Source organism: Otolemur garnettii, unplaced genomic scaffold (assembly GCF_000181295.1).
Source record: "Otolemur garnettii isolate 467f Iridium unplaced genomic scaffold, OtoGar3 scaffold00090, whole genome shotgun sequence".
NCBI lineage: Eukaryota > Metazoa > Chordata > Mammalia > Primates > Galagidae > Otolemur > Otolemur garnettii.
In genome coordinates this window covers 1,369,908-1,385,810 of record NW_003852485.1, presented here as the reverse complement: position 1 = coordinate 1,385,810, position 15,903 = coordinate 1,369,908, and the positions used below count along the sequence as shown (strand labels likewise).

The 15,903-nt window shown below is 37.6% G+C and overlaps 1 protein-coding gene across 1 annotated transcript in view; it reads left to right on the top strand.

The window, feature by feature from the left end:
- The window catches only part of IFIH1 (interferon induced with helicase C domain 1), a 50,823-nt gene extending 36,842 nt beyond the window's left edge, over window positions 1-13,981 (top strand). The window contains exons 8-16 of the mRNA XM_003795143.2: window positions 510-626; window positions 2,253-2,376; window positions 2,903-3,178; window positions 4,385-4,644; window positions 6,222-6,371; window positions 9,294-9,455; window positions 12,797-12,987; window positions 13,501-13,591; window positions 13,683-13,981. Of these exons, the coding sequence (XP_003795191.1) occupies window positions 510-626; window positions 2,253-2,376; window positions 2,903-3,178; window positions 4,385-4,644; window positions 6,222-6,371; window positions 9,294-9,455; window positions 12,797-12,987; window positions 13,501-13,591; window positions 13,683-13,862 (1,551 nt within the window). The 3' untranslated portion in view covers window positions 13,863-13,981. The remainder of the gene's footprint in view (window positions 1-509; window positions 627-2,252; window positions 2,377-2,902; window positions 3,179-4,384; window positions 4,645-6,221; window positions 6,372-9,293; window positions 9,456-12,796; window positions 12,988-13,500; window positions 13,592-13,682) is intronic.
- Window positions 13,982-15,903: the final 1,922 nt, after the last annotated feature.

Sequence of the window (15,903 nt, the reverse complement as noted above, 5' to 3'; positions counted from 1 at the left end):
TATTGGCACCCAAATATAATTTATTACTGGGATTAAGGAATAACTCCAATCTCATAATCCAGGCACTCGGACTAAACTCACTCCTGGTTTTGCTTTTCCCTCTTCATGTATGTCGGGGGGCAGTAATATGACCCATGGACGTCCAGGTGACCTTTAATATGGTTATTCAAAACTCTGTAATTTGCTATATACTCTTTCTATATGAGTTTTACCACCTGGAAAGTGGGATTTAAGGAATTAAAGAACATATACTTCTTTTCTGGAATTATCCACCAACTTAATTTAGAAACTCCATTTCAGGGTAGGGGTATTATTGATTATTTGCTTAATGAGTTCTATAGGAAAACAATAAAATGTTATATTTAGCAAGTAATGCTATGTTTTACTTTTATGAAATTTTATGCTATAAATTACTTGCTATTTATTTCTTATGTGAAAAAGAGTTCTACACTGACTCAATTGAAAGGGAAAAGTAATTGTCTGGATATTGAAAAATGTCTCTTTTCCAGCTTTGTGCCAATCTTGATGCATTTACTATTAAAACTGTGAAAGAAAATCTTGATCAACTCAAAGACCATATAAAGGAGCCATGCAAGAAGATTGCAATTGCAGATGACACCAGGGAAGTATGTGCCTAACGTTTCATATGTATTTTATTGACAATACCATACTCAATTGAAAGATGACAAAGGCTACTTTATATTGACTGTCTAAGCAATATTGTTTTAAAATTTTAGCAAACAAGTTATAGGCTTTTTTTAAATATTAGGCAGCAAAGCACTACTGTGAATTCTCTCCTCTATTCTTCTTTTCATTTTCTAATTTATAAGAAGAATATCTCTATAATTGTTTGGCTGCACAATCAGCTATGACGGAGAGGGGAGTGGGGAGGAATTTATAGGTAAGCTAGAGGGATTATGACAGCTCATTTTATCCTCTTTTAATTTCTCAGTGAATTCCAGGATCTTTTTTCTGACATCCCACAGAGCCATTTTGTTACTATCAAATTACAATTGGCAATGATAATGAGAATTCTACCTGATTTGCATATTTGCATGTTTACTTTCTTAGGAAGATGCTGCCATAGTAAAAAGTGAAATATTTAATTTAGTAATATTTTTCTAAAGAATATTTTTACTGACTATAAACATCAACTCAGAGATAATTTGGACATTATAACCAGTAAATTATGTCATGTTTGTAAAATTTAGAAAGCATGGTAAATTTTAGCCATAAGTACTTAATAATACCACTGAAAATAATGTTGTTGGGATGAAATGAGGTGAGATACCCCAGTAGGTACCAGTGTTTGGAATGTGCTAATAAATGTTAGTGACCAACCTCCATAGATATTTTTTCTTTTGAAATTCTGAAAAAAACTACTATTTATTCCAGTTGCACTAGCACATGTGAATATGCTTTATTTACTTTCACTTTTTTGTTCCTTATTCATTTTTATCTGATAAATTTAAATGCATATTTCTACCCAATTGTTTAAAAAAAATCACATTTCCTAGGGATGGGGAACCTGTGGGCTTCCTGATTCTTAAGTGTGGCCTTTTGACTAAATCCAAATTTTATATAAAAGATCCTTTTATTAAGGGGGGGTGCAGCAAAGCAAGGTAAAGATGAAAGTTGTTTTTTTATTTTTTTGCCTCCTTTGATGCTTGAAAAAGAATGATCTTGAAATCAGAAGGCCACAGGTTCCCCATCCCTCAGCCTCACTCTCCTTGCAGGTAGAATGTCCCACCCACACAGAGAACTACTGTCTTGACTTTTAAAATCCAAATTGAGTTTGACTCCTATGGGACTTTATACAAATGGAATCGTACAGCATGCACTCTTTTGTGCCTGGCTTTTTTCAAATTTTACCTCAACTTTGTATTTTGGTAGAAATAATATTGAAAGCAGTTAATCAAAGGGGAATGTTTCTTAATTAAAACTGTAAACCTTCTTAATATTTGTGACATTAATTCACATTAATTCAATATGTGTTCTTTTTAGTTACCTTTAGCATTTAAGGTTTATATCCTTCATTAACTTTACTTTGGGTACTTTGATACCATTGGTGTGAGTGTGGCTTGATGGGAGAAGTAAAAGAGAAGCTGACAAGAATAAATGTACAATGAAGTGATTAGACATAAATTTATCTAGACAAAGATTCTGAATCATATTCTAACACGGAAATTAACGTAATGTTATTTCTTTAACAATATAAATACATAAGAACAAGCATATGCTTTATTTTTTAGGATCCATTTAAAGAGAAACTTATAGAAATAATGACAAAGATTCAAACTTACTGCCAAGTGAGTCCAATGTCAGATTTTGGAACTCAATCCTATGAACAATGGGTTATCCAGATGGAAAAAGAAGGTAATTTGGGTTGTAATGAAACACTTATTTTATCCCCTGTTTATCCCACGATTTTAGAAGACTATCTCACATATTCTGAAGCAAATGTGGTCTCGAACAGAATTTTTATGTCCCTGGTAGGAGAAACATAAACATGCTCTTAATTCTTTATCTAAAGGAAGAGGTTTCAATTTATCCAATTTTTTTCTTTATCTGCAAAGATTTTCATTCATTGTATGTTGATAGCATTAAGATAAATATTAACAGCTCTGTCTCCAAAGGCAAACTCAACTAATATGATTTCAGGCCATTCCTCCGTGTGTCATTGCATGTTCTTGCTGAGGCGAAGCTCAAGCAGCCAGTCTAGAAGCTGGAAAACTTGTCCCCCTGTAGAGCTCATGACCCATTTTGAGCCTTAACTTGCCCATAACAAAACCAAAGTGAAGCCTGTTATGAAGTCAATATCCTAGATATATTGTAGTCCACAGCACAATTTGGAGGGCTCTGTAAACTTATTACTTCACTTACATAATATATTTTTTCATAGCTGCAAGAGAAGGAAATCGAAAAGACCGTGTTTGTGCAGAGCATTTGAGGAAGTACAATGAGGCCCTACAAATTAATGACACAATCCGAATGATTGATGCATATAATCACCTGGAAACTTTTTATAATGATGTAAAAGAAAAGAAGTTTGCAGCCCAAGAGGACAGTGATGAGAGTGGTGACAATGATGATTGTGATGGTGATGAAGATGGGCATAATTTAAAGAAAATTGTGAAACTGGATGAGACAGATAGATTCCTTATAACTTTATTTTTTGGTAAGATTCAAAGTAACATGAAGTGATCTCATGATTTGCCATTGTGACATGAGCTAATTGCTTATCATAATCTCTCCATGAGGAGAAATACCATTTTGAAAGAAGAAATCCCACTTAGATTGGAGCTACCTCTAATTGATATGACCAGATTAGAGCGGTATGATCACAGCCAATCATCTGGTCATTCAATTTTATAGTCAAGATCATTGCAATGAATTTATTTGATAAACCATCCTGATTATTAGATGTGTATATCACAAGATTAACTGTAGATGAGGCATATCTTAGTACATTATTACGTAAAACTTCTGGTATAATTATTTGTATATTTTACTAGCTTCTTCTAATTACTTCTTTTTAATCATTTTTTTTTTTTGAGACAGAGCCTCAAGCTGTCACCCTGGGTAGAGTGCTATGGCATCATAGCTCACAGCAACTTTCCACTCCTGGGCTCAAGCGATTTTCCTGCCTCCGCCTCCCAAGTCGCTGGGACCATAAGCACCCAACAATGCACTGCTATTTTTTGGTTGCAGCCGTCATTGTTGTTTGGCAGGCCAGGCTGGATTTGAACCCACCAGCTCAGGTGTATGTGGCTGGCCCCTCAGCCACTTGAGCCACAGGCGCCTAGGCCAGGGGTGGGGGGGCCAGTGGCTCACACCTGCAATCCTAGCACTCTGGGAGTCTGAGGCAGGTGGATTACTTGAGCTCATGAGCTCCAGACCAGGCTGAGAGAGAGTAAGACCCTGTCTCTAAAGAAATAACTGGGTGTTGTGGCAGGTGCCTGTGGCCCCAGCTGGTCAGGAGGCTGAGGCAAGAAGATCGCTGAAGCCCAAGAGTTTGAGGTTGCTGTGAGCTATGACATCACACTATTGTGTCACTGCACATAAGCAAGGGTGAGAGAGTAAGACCCTGTCTCTAAAGATAGCCAAGAGTTGTCTGTAGTTCCAGCTGGTCAGGAGGCTGAGGCAAGAAGATCGCTGAAGCCCAAGAGTTTGAGGTTGCTGTGAGCTATGACACCACAGCACTCTACCAGGGTGTGACAGGGTTCTGTCTCCAAAAAAAATTAATTTATTTTTTGATGTAAAAATTGTGTATATTTTTAGTGTACAAAGAAAAGCGTACAAAAAATGATGTTTTCATAATGTGTACTTTATAGAATGACTGAATCAAGCTAATTAACATACCCACTATAATTGTTTCTTAAAGAAAACAATAAAAGGTTGAAAATGCTAGCTAAAAACCCAAAACATGAAAATCAAAAGCTGACCAAATTAAGAAATACCATCATGGAACAATATACTAGCACCGAGGAATCAGCGCGAGGAATAATCTTCACAAAAACACGACAGAGCGCGTATGCTCTTTCCCAGTGGATTACTGAAAATGAAAAATTTGCTGAAGTGGGAGTCAAAGCCCACCATCTAATCGGAGCTGGACACAGCAGTGAGTTCAAGCCCATGACACAGGTATAAACCACCTTTTGGACTTCTTTTCTTATGCCTCTATTACTCTTCTCAAATTATTTTTAGTCTTTTTTTGTCAGTTCTCTCACCATTCACAAATAGATTTACAGAATAAAACAGTTGTTCTTGAAATAAAGTTTGAGTCTGACAGCAGTCTAATCGGTGGTATTCATAGGGTGAGCACTGTTTTAGGAGTCTTTTTTTTTCCCCCAACATACTTAGAAGAATATTCTGAGTTGAGTTCCTCCGGTAAAACTTAGCAACATTTAAACTTAATACAAAGTGGAGAAATCATTGCAATGTAATATCAAGTAGAAAAATCAATCCCCCAGAAAAATGTGTGCATTATAATTAGAACTATGCAAAACGTTTGCATCGAATGAGACCTGTAAAGAATTTGATGTGCAAAGGATTTGGGATTGTAAGAGGTTTTCTGTTCCTTCGCAAGGATTTTTGTTTTGTTTTCATTATGATACTTTTTGTGTACACAGTGGAAAACACTCAGAAGAGAAGACAAGGCACTTGTAGACATTATAAGCATGCATGACATAATGATGTATTGTTAAAATAAAATATTTTTTTGAAGCCTAAATTCATATTGACCTGGAGTCTTGCTGGACAAGGAGATACTTCAATTCTGTTGTGGTTACCATCATTCAGGACAGTGGATCAAATGAAATCTAGTTTAGTGCTTGCTGGAAAAAAACTCTTAAAATTGTTCACTATAACTCTTGAATGCCTTCTATGTTCAGTCTTTGAGTTGCCACTAAAATTGAAGCCAGAGAAAACTCTGTTTTGCTTGGGTAACAAGTTTGCTTTGTCTTTTTTGATGAGAGCTGGTTTACTTGATGTGTTTCCCTTTTTGCCTTGGAGTCCAGGAAGCTTATAGACAAAACTGAAATTTGGTATCCTAGCCTTTGCAAACAATGTGTCTATACTCTTTTATTTTGGATCCTGTTTTTCAGTTTCTGTTATATTAGCTCTAGTGTTATAACTATTGCCCTCCGTCTTTTGGCTTGCCTCCCTGGGGGCAGCCGTGGTTTTCAGTTTCTCCTGTCCTTTCAGGAATGTTCCATACTTTCCTTGCTTGAATGATTCTTAAAGTGACCAAATACATTACACCATGTGCATTTTGTCTGTGATTCAAAACTCAACAATCTATAATAAAAGCAGCACTGCATTTTATTCCCTAAATATTAAAGATTCTGAAGTTAATGGAGTAAAAATAAAACCCCATGTTTGCATCCCATTGTCGTATCTTCTTCTCAACTGACAGCTCTTCATTCCTTCTCCCCAAGTCACCCGTCAATTTGTTTCCTTGGCATAAATGATAGTCTTCCCACCTCCAGACTGGAGGATGGAAATATTTTTGTTATTGTGTGGTAATCCCAGATTGGAAATCAAATGTTGTCTCACCATTATGTCTTTGTTCAATGCCAAAAACAGATGGCAGCAAATCTATGTATGATCTAATCCTTTGATTTACACTGACCAGTTGCAATTTATTATTTCTTCTCCTAATTAGAAGATGTTAATGTGTTTAGCATCACCAAATTTAATTTATTAAAATGTTTCTACAGAATGAACAAAAAGAAGTCATTAGTAAATTTCGCACTGGAAAAATAAATCTGCTTATCGCTACCACAGTGGCAGAAGAAGGGCTGGATATCAAAGAATGTAATATTGTTATCCGTTATGGCCTCGTCACGAATGAAATAGCCATGGTCCAGGTACATTCAACTGACCACTACCTAATATGTTAATTTTTACTTCTGTGTTCCTATTTTAATTGTTTTGTTTTGGTAAAACAGTGAAAAACACCCTCTTTAGTTTTAAAAATAGACCCTTTCCCTGCTAAAAGAGCAATTTTAAAGAGCTCCCTTTGATATTTCTGGTAATTCATATGACAACTAGACAGATAACTACTGTATTTTTAAGCAACTCTTCTTTGGTAGTTACGTCTGTGTCCTGTGGTTTTCTAGAACCATGACACAGGCCCATTTTAAGAGTCAAAAGAGACCCAGCCTGGTGGCTCACACCTGTAATCCTAGCACTCTGGGAGGCTCAGGCAGGTGGGCTGCTTCAGCTCATGATTTTGAGACCAGCCCGAGCAAAAGTGAGACCCCGTCTCTACTAAAAATAGAAAAACTGAGGCAAGAGGATCACTTGAGCCCAAGAGTTGGAGGTTGCTGTGAGCTAGGATGCCACTGCACTCTACCCAGCTTGAGACTCTGTCTCAAAAAAAGAAAAAAAAAAAAGAGTCAAAAGAGGCCTCCTCATTCCTAGGATGTCCATGAGTCCCTGCTGGACCAGGGATCTGAAGCTCATGGTCTCACAAATGTCTGACAGAGTAACCCTCTCAAACCTTGGGGAGCCCTTCTGTTTCTGTGTTTTCCTCCTTTATTCTTTCAACTCAGCTGCATGTTTAAAATTTTTCAGTATTAAAAGTTGAGTGAGGGTGGATTTGAAAAGGCAAAAATAAAAAAAAGAGTCCCATGCCCCAGTTCCATTTAAATTTCACCTTTTCACCGGGTATTATTGTAACTTTCTGTTGCATATGTATAGAAGTTACGCTGATTAATAGATATAATATTATTTTTATAAAGTTAAGTAGGTTTTTTTTTTAAACACACATTAAATTGCATCCTTGGATAGAAGGCAAGTCATAGAAAACTAAGATAAGCAGAAAGCCATCAAATTAGGAAGTAATTTTATTTTAGGAGTTCATCTGTAAGTCAGTGGTTTATCTCTCAGAAGGCATGTTTCCTTGAGGATAACATTAGACCTGATAGTTGGGCTTTTGGGTTAGGCCACAAAAGTTTATTTTACTCAAAATGTACCTGAATATCACTTTATTAAGAGGCCTATAAGATTTTATCGTCATACTGAACATGTTTTTGTGGGAAAATGTACTAAAAATCCAATGTGGGATGTCAGAGACAGACACTCACCTACCAACCCAGGTGTCAAGATCAGAGATTTTTCTTCTCCTCATTCATCCCTTTTACCCTCCTACCAGACAAGAGGGATCCCCCAGTCCACGGCATTGATCATGGTTCTCATAGTCTGAGAGAGAAGCTCTAGAGAGGAGATGGTAGACAGGATGGTACTATACTACTGGGACCTTCGGCAACTGGTGTGGATCTAACCACCATCACTCTAGTATTAGATCCTTAAATATAAAACGTCAAATTTCAAATCAAAAGTTTAATTTATTGTGTCTCAATTAATACATACTATTAATCAAAGTAGGCACCTAAACTACTGACATGGTTGTATCCTCTTAGCAGTAGTAGCCTGTGTACCTCAGCAGCAAAGAAGCCTGAAGAGCAAGGGGCAATGGAATCATGAAAGGCATTTTCCACAGTTTATTGAGAAATGAATATTTTTCCTTGCAAGAAGTGGTCAAAGCTGGGAAGAATTAGTAGTCAGTTGCTGCAAAGTCTGGTGAATATGGTGGATGACAGAGAGTTTCCAAGTCCAGCCTCTAGTTTGAGCAGCATTGTTTGTGTAACACGTGGTCTAGTGGTGTCTTGCAAGAGGATTGTCCTGTCTCTATTGACTAGTCTCGGCTGCTTAGTCACAAGCATCCTCATCATTTCATCCAATTGGCTGCACTGGACATCTGCTGTAATCAGTTGATAAGGTTTCACATAGCTGTGGTAGATACCAGTGCTGGACCACCAAACATGAGCTTTTTTTGATGAATATTCAGTTTTAGACTATGTTTTGGCACTTCATTGTTGTCCAGCCATAGTGCTGAACCCTTGTGATTGTTAAAAAGAATTCCTTGTTCATCACACGTAAAAATATGGTGTATGTTCACCTTTATGTCATGACAGCAAAGAAAGGCAAGCTTAGAGACAACTTCTCTTCTGAGACTCACTGATTTTGTGCAGATCCCATCTATCCAGCTTCTTTACCTTACCCATTTGTTTCAAATGGTCCAATATTGTTGGAGTAGTAATGCCAAACCTTGCTGCCCGTTCACCGTAGGTTGCGATAGATTCACTTCCACTATAACTTTCAGCTCATCATTCTCCACCTTGGTCTCAAGTCGCCCATGTGCCTCATTTTCAAGTTAAAATCACCAGAATGGAAATTCTCAAGCCAAATCAATGTCCTGTGCATTCATTAGCTGCATCCTTCCCAGATACTTTGTTGCCATTTCAGGCTGTCTGTACTGCCTTGTTCCAGGATGCAATTCATATTCAAATGTAACACAAATTTTTGAATTATCAATGGTTTCAGAAAATTGCTCTAAAACTTTTTTTGGAAAGACAGTCACATGCCCAAACATCATTTGAAAGAATGAGGCTACGTACCTTCACAATTAAAAGAAAAAAAAAAAAGAAGTGTTAAAGTGAAATGTGAAAAATATCAACTGTCAATCCTAGTATTTAAGGAATTTGGACATTTCTTACTTAATAACTTCATACATTGCTTCCATATTACAGCACATTTTAAGTTCCAAAGAACTGAAGAGATAATAGCTAACGTTACTGAGTATAGGGAGCTCATCTGAAGGCTGGCATGCTTGACAACCAAAATTATTCCACACTGAGCAATGAGTATCGTTCCTGGTCAAAACCAGGAGAGTTTGTAGCAAGTCGTAACTTTTCATTTACTTTATTTCTTTTTTCCATTCTCAGGCCCGTGGTCGAGCCAGAGCTGATGAGAGCACCTATGTCTTACTTGCTCACAGTAGTTCAGGAGTTATTGAACGTGAGACAGTTAATGCTTTCCGAGAGAAGATGATGTATAAAGCTATCGACCATGTTCAAAATATGAAAGCAGAAGAGTATGCTCACAAGGTATTGTTTTTGGCTGCTTCTGAATTTGGTTTTCCTTTAAAACTGACTGCATGTGGTTGCCATTGATATTTTTGTGGCTGTCTACAGACAGAAATTGTGCTGAATTATCAGTTCAAATTTAATAGCTGTGCTTAGTCCGCATTCATATACAAAGAATCACAATCCATGATGAGTGGGAGATTGTGAGGGAGCCACTACTAGTTCCAATGAAATCAACCATAAACTTTGGTAACATAGTTTTAGGCTGCCTGATCCAGAAAGATGAGCATGACTTACCAGTTCCAGACAACGTAGTAATTTGGGTTTGATACAATCCATGTATAAGTTCACAATTTTTATTCTAGAAATATTTATGAAATGCCTGCTGTGGGCCAGATAGTGTTATAGGAACAGCTAACATGGTGGCAAGTGACACAGATACTTCCTGCTCTAAGAAGTTTACATTCTAGTGTGTGAGGTTTGGAGAAGCGAAAAAGTAATAGAAAAAAGAAATAAAGAAGCAAGAAATGCATCACACAGAGATAAATGCTGGAGAATTAGTATAGGAGGATATGAAATAAGTCACTAAGTGGGTACTTTAGATTGGGTGTTTGAGGAGATGCCTTAGAGGAAGTGACATGGAGGCTGAATGTGAATCGTGAGAAAACGCAGAATATGCCATGTAGCTCCATCTCAGTTTACTAACATGAGGTTATTTGAGTTGTGTGAAGGAATGCAGTGAGGGAAGAATGTATTTCTACAGTATTTCAGCAAATCCCCCATACCACTGAATTAAAGACTGTAACTGCTATAATAGCAAACAATCCATTTAGAAGAAAATTCACACCCTTGCATATGGGTGTGAATGTTAGTTTCTTAACATTGGAATTGGCTCTACCCTAAATAGAGTTTCACGAAAGGGATGCTTTCAAATTGGTGTGCATTGCTATTACCAACTCCAAGGTTTTCTGGCCAGGTTTCTGCACCAACTTGTATTTTTAAACCCCTTTAAATACAATGCAAAGCAAACATTTTGGAGTATCAAATTGAACTATTGTCACCAATTAATGCCACTGGAAAGTTACTGCCTCACAAGTAGATGTTTACAAAGACTGATGTTTTAAGACTTATTGTTTGGCATAAACTCTGGGTCAATCTCTAGAGATTATGGGTTAAACTTTTCCAGAAAATCTTTTGAATAATGTAGTTTCTTTGGGAACTCCAGAATGGATTGTCTTTTTAAGTCTTCTTTGACTAAGTGATCTTGCCCTCTTAAAACTACTCCAGATAAAGCAGGAATGGCAATGAGGTGGGGTACGTGCTACCGGCAATCTGGTCAAAGCCCCTAGCAAACACTGCTACTAGTTCACAACTACTAGGAGGATGTCTCCTTTCTTCTGATTTGAGAATCCTTCTCAACATGATCTTCAGGTGGCCCCTAACAAATGGGTGAGAAGTGACATATACAATGAAATCATTTCTCCATGTCGCGTATAGAGTTTGTACATAACAGAGTTTCTTAAAATCAAATCACAATTCAAGGAGCAAGTTGAGGATCTTAAACATTTTCCTTAACACTGATTCAATAAGTTTGGCTATATTATTAAATTTTATATGAATTTAGGTTGACTATAGCTGTGTCTTCCATTTACATATATTATGAATTTTTTGCCCGCCCTTCTAATTATTTCATATTCTGTTACATTTGTAGAGCTATTCTTTTACCCTCTAATGTCCTGATTCCATATCTATACAATTAAATCCATTTTATTTTGTTTCTGTCTCTCTGATAGGTTTTTATTTCTTAATTGCACAGGCGTATGGAGTCCCCTAAAAGATTATCTTTTTATGAGCTCACAGAATTGTGAACATAAGAACAACCTTATTAAAATTTAGAGGAAAGACTATTTTAATTTATTATCTTATTCTCATTTACATAGAAAATTAATCTTTGTACTTATCTGTTTAATCTATTATTGAGCTTCCAAGTATGCTGCAAGATGTCGTTCTCTTTTCTATGCTATATCATATATATGGCTGCCTCTGACAGAGGCCTAAAATGTAGAGTCAGGAGCCAATGGGTTGGGCCACTGGGCTTTGTTCATCAGGAGTGACGATTTACTTTTGCTAAAAACCTTCCCTTAGGCTTATGAAAACAAGGGCTCTTTCCGTAATTCAATTAAATATGTCAGTTTGGAGGTAAATTATTTTAAGAACCAGATTCTTCTACTGTGACGTGTTGCTGTGAGCACTGGTCAGTACCTATTTCAGGTTTTGTCTCTCTCCTCACAATATTGTTTCTGTTATGAAATAAGTGTTGCTGCTTGTCACAGAGCCTAGAATGCAGAGGTTTATGGGTATATGTGATCACATAAGGAATCTGGGCGGTATAGGCTCCTTCATGCCCCCAGGAGGCCAGGGCTGTTCTCTCTCTGCTTTGCCTTTGTAGCATTGGGCTTTGATTCTTTTTTTTTTTTTTGAGGCAGAGCCTCAAGCTGTTGCCTTGGGTAGAGTGCTGTAGTATCATAGCTCACAGCAACCTCCAACTCCTGGGCTCAAGTGATTCTCCTGCCTCTGCCTCCTAACTAGCTGGGATACAGGCGCCCGCCACAACACCCAGCTATTTTTTGGTTGCAGTCATCATTGTTGTTTGGTGGGCCCAGGCTGGATTCGAACCCGCCAGCTCCAGTGTATGTGGCTGGTGCCTTAGCCACTTGAGCTACAGACACCGAGCCTGGGCTTTGATTCTTAAGGTCAAAGATGGCTTTTAGAATTTCAACTGCCATATCCTCATTCTAGGTGGGAAATAAAGAGACAGAAAGGGCAAAAGGTATACTTAACAGCTTTCTGATTTTTAAGACTTTCTTGGCATTATACTCAATCCTTCCTACATTTCATTGGCTGATGGTAAAGGTCTGAACATAATGTGTGAAGAAAGGCTAAAGGAACTGGTGTGCTTAGCAAAAATTAAGGAAGACAATGGGTAATAATAGTATACATTTCTTTAAAGAAATTCTGTGTGGAAGGAAGTTTAGACCTATTTATGTGACCAAATTAAAACTAGTGCATGTGCTAGAGGGAGGGTTATTTTGTTATTGAATATTGCTAAGGACTTTCTCAAAATAGAACTTTTCTAAACTGAATGGGCTCTGGTTTTTGAACACCTGAGGGTTCTACATTTTCATGATTACAGGGGACCAGTAAATACTAAATTCTTTGAGGACTATATTGCCTCATTATTCTTATTTCTTAGACCATGAGCAAAGTGTATATTTTCACAACTATCTATGATTTCCACATTTCAGGAGACTTCGATGAAATTGTGGGGGGAAAAAACATTAATCTTTTTTTTCTCTATGCAGATTTTGGAATTACAGATGCAAAGTATAATGGAAAAGAAAATGAAAATCAAGAGAAGTATCGCAAAGCATTACAAGAAAAGCCCATCACTAATAACTTTCCTTTGCAAAAACTGCAGTGTGGAAGCCTGTTCTGGGGATGACATCCACATAATTGAGAAGATGCATCATGTCAATATGACACCAGAATTCAAGTGAGTCCAGAAAATCCCATGTTTTAAGTTTCTCTGCAAGAGATACAGCAGGATGTATTGTAAATGTTCAACAAAACACAGTAAAAATAAGATTCTTTTTCACAATTTCCCCTCCTTTTATATTAGATCCCCAATTCCAAATGTCTAAGTTTTAAGTGGACAAGCCTTAGGTAGGAAGGGAGGAGCAGTGTAAGCAGCAAAGCCAATGTTGGTCTAAGGCACATAATTTATGCATGCTCACATTGGTTCTCAAATTTTTGAACAACTGAAGTCAAGTTAAAGTAACCAACAGACTTGAAAGATGTCACAAAAGGCAATGTGCCCCTTAAGAGGCATGTGTAGAAAGGGAAGAGCTGTCTAATTTGCTGTGATGATCCTGGGAAGCTGGAGAGAGGGAAGGAATGAGGTGTGGGACAACGCCTGCCTACGGATAAGCTCAGGTCCAACAGCCCAGGGGCTGCATGATGGTATTTTGCCAGTTCTCAGCGATGTTTCTTTTTCCTTGATAATTAGGGAACTCTACATCATGAGAGAAAACAAAGCTCTGAAAAAGAAGTTTCCCGACTATCAAACAAATGAAGAGATTATCTGCAAATGTGGCCAGGTGAGTAAATTCCTTTACTTTGGTTAAAAGGAATGTTTGATTATTAAATATGCATTTAATTTTTCCTCTTCCTCTCTCTTTTGTTTTCTAGGCTTGGGGAATAATGATGGTGCACAAAGGCTTAGATTTGCCCTGCCTCAAAATAAGAAATTTTGTAGTGGCTTTCAAAAATAATGCAACAAAGAAGCAATATGAAAAGTGGGCTGAACTTCCTATAGGATTTCCCGATCTTGATTACTCTCAATGTTGTTTGCTTAGTGATGAAGATTAGCATTTGAATCAAGATTCTTTTAAAATACTATCAATTTAGTATTTAATATGATCAGGACTAATGTTTTTATGATACTACAGAACTGATGGGTAAATTAAGAAAACCGTTGCTTTAATCTGTATTGAGTCTCTATCGGAACACAATATATTATGCTTGTAATTATCCAACATTTTGGTGGGCAGGGGTAAAGGAAATCCACAATAATGCTTATCAGTGAAGAACATTATAGTCCTATGGAAAGAATGCTGAAATGTTAGTAAGAATCCAAGGTACCAATCATAGTTCTGTCCTAGTTTTCAGAATAAAATTAGGCAAAACAGTTCCTCTCTCTGAACCAGTCTCTTTATTCATGAAATGGTTATAATACTGTCTGCCTTCGCATTTTATTAATTTTCTATTCTGCATAGGAAATTGCCACATATTTGGTGGCTTAAAACAATACCCATTTTTTTAATAGCACATGTTCTATAGGTCAGAAGTCTTGGTAGGCTCCTCTGTTCAGGGTCTCCCAAAGCTAATATCAAGGTGTCAGCCAGACTGTGTTCTTGTCTGGAGGCACTGGGGGAAGAACCCAGGTCCAGGATCACTCAGTTGTTGGCAGGATTTATCTCCTCGCAGCTGTTTTCCTGCTGGCTATCCACTGGGGGTCTCTCTCAGCCCCTCAACGCCCTTACCATAGGGCCTGCTCAAGGCCCTCTCCCAGCACAGATAGTTAATTCTTCAAGGCCAGCAGGAGAATCTCTCTCTGAAGTCTGCTTAGATGAAGTCTTCTATAGCTTAATTGTAATCACAGAAGTGGCAATCCGAGCACATCCACGGGTGGATGGGCATCACACCCGCAGGTGGGGATCTTAGGGACATTTTAGAATTCTGCCTCCCACAGTACTTGCCCAATCTTTGCGATGAAATGAAATATGTGTCCATAGGAAAACACTTTAAAAAACACGAAGCACCTTAAAAGACATGGTATGATTAAGAAGCAGCCTCAACTATTCTAAGGTGTACTTCCTTAGCCTTCTCTTCCACAAACAACATTACGTGGGAAAACTACCTAAAGACACAGCAGTGGATAAATCCGGACTAGATACTAATACCTCCCAGATTACCTGTGTCCCTGGAGAGCAGCTCACCTTCCTGTGAACCCAGGGTTCACACAGGGTTTGCCAGGGAGTAGACGCTGCTGGTAAACCCTGTGTGTTTTCTGTTATTAAAGAGAAAATGCTGCAGTCACTCCTTCCCAGACCCAGACAGAGTAACCTCTCTGTGGCTGTGACATTTGGTGTTTTTGAAGGGAGTGCGATCATTTGGAGATGAACACAGGCCAGAAGTCTGCACTACAGGGCATTCTCCCAATAGAAGGCCAACATCTTTTGACATGGAAGAGCCACATAATTGAGATAAAAAATGCACTTGACCATTTTATCATAACTGATACTAAGCAACTCTCACAGATGGTTTGCTCCACAGCAACAGTTACTTCCTGTGCCTGAGGAGAAACAAAATGTTGGAAGATGTGAAAAGAAAATAGTTCTGCAAATTCAATAGGTTAATGGAATTCACCTTACAGTAATTTTGAACCTTCTTTTATAAGACTGAAGCAAAAATGATTATTAACCATTCAGATCTCTTGAGTATGCAAGAGAACAAAAGAAGATGGTGGTTTTCTTAAAATACTTTTTAAAACTCCAGCTGACTTCTAGAATGTTTTGGAAACTATGCAAGAAAGCAAATGCATAAAATAGCAAAATGTACTACTGTAACATATGTAGACTGCTTTTGAGGTGTCAACAAATATCAGGTTTTTTCCATCTCTGTTTTCCACTAACTTTTTTCAATTAAAGTTTTATAATACATTTTTTCAGGTGCATGTATTTTATTCAAAAAGTAATTGTAATTGTTGTAATGTTTCAGGTGATTATTACTAAGCAGGTCAGTGTTTGTGATATTTTAGAGTCCCTTACAGAATATGCTCATGACACATAGACATCAACCTGGGAGTTAGAAGGCCTGGGTTTTGACATCCGTAAGACCTTCAGCTGGT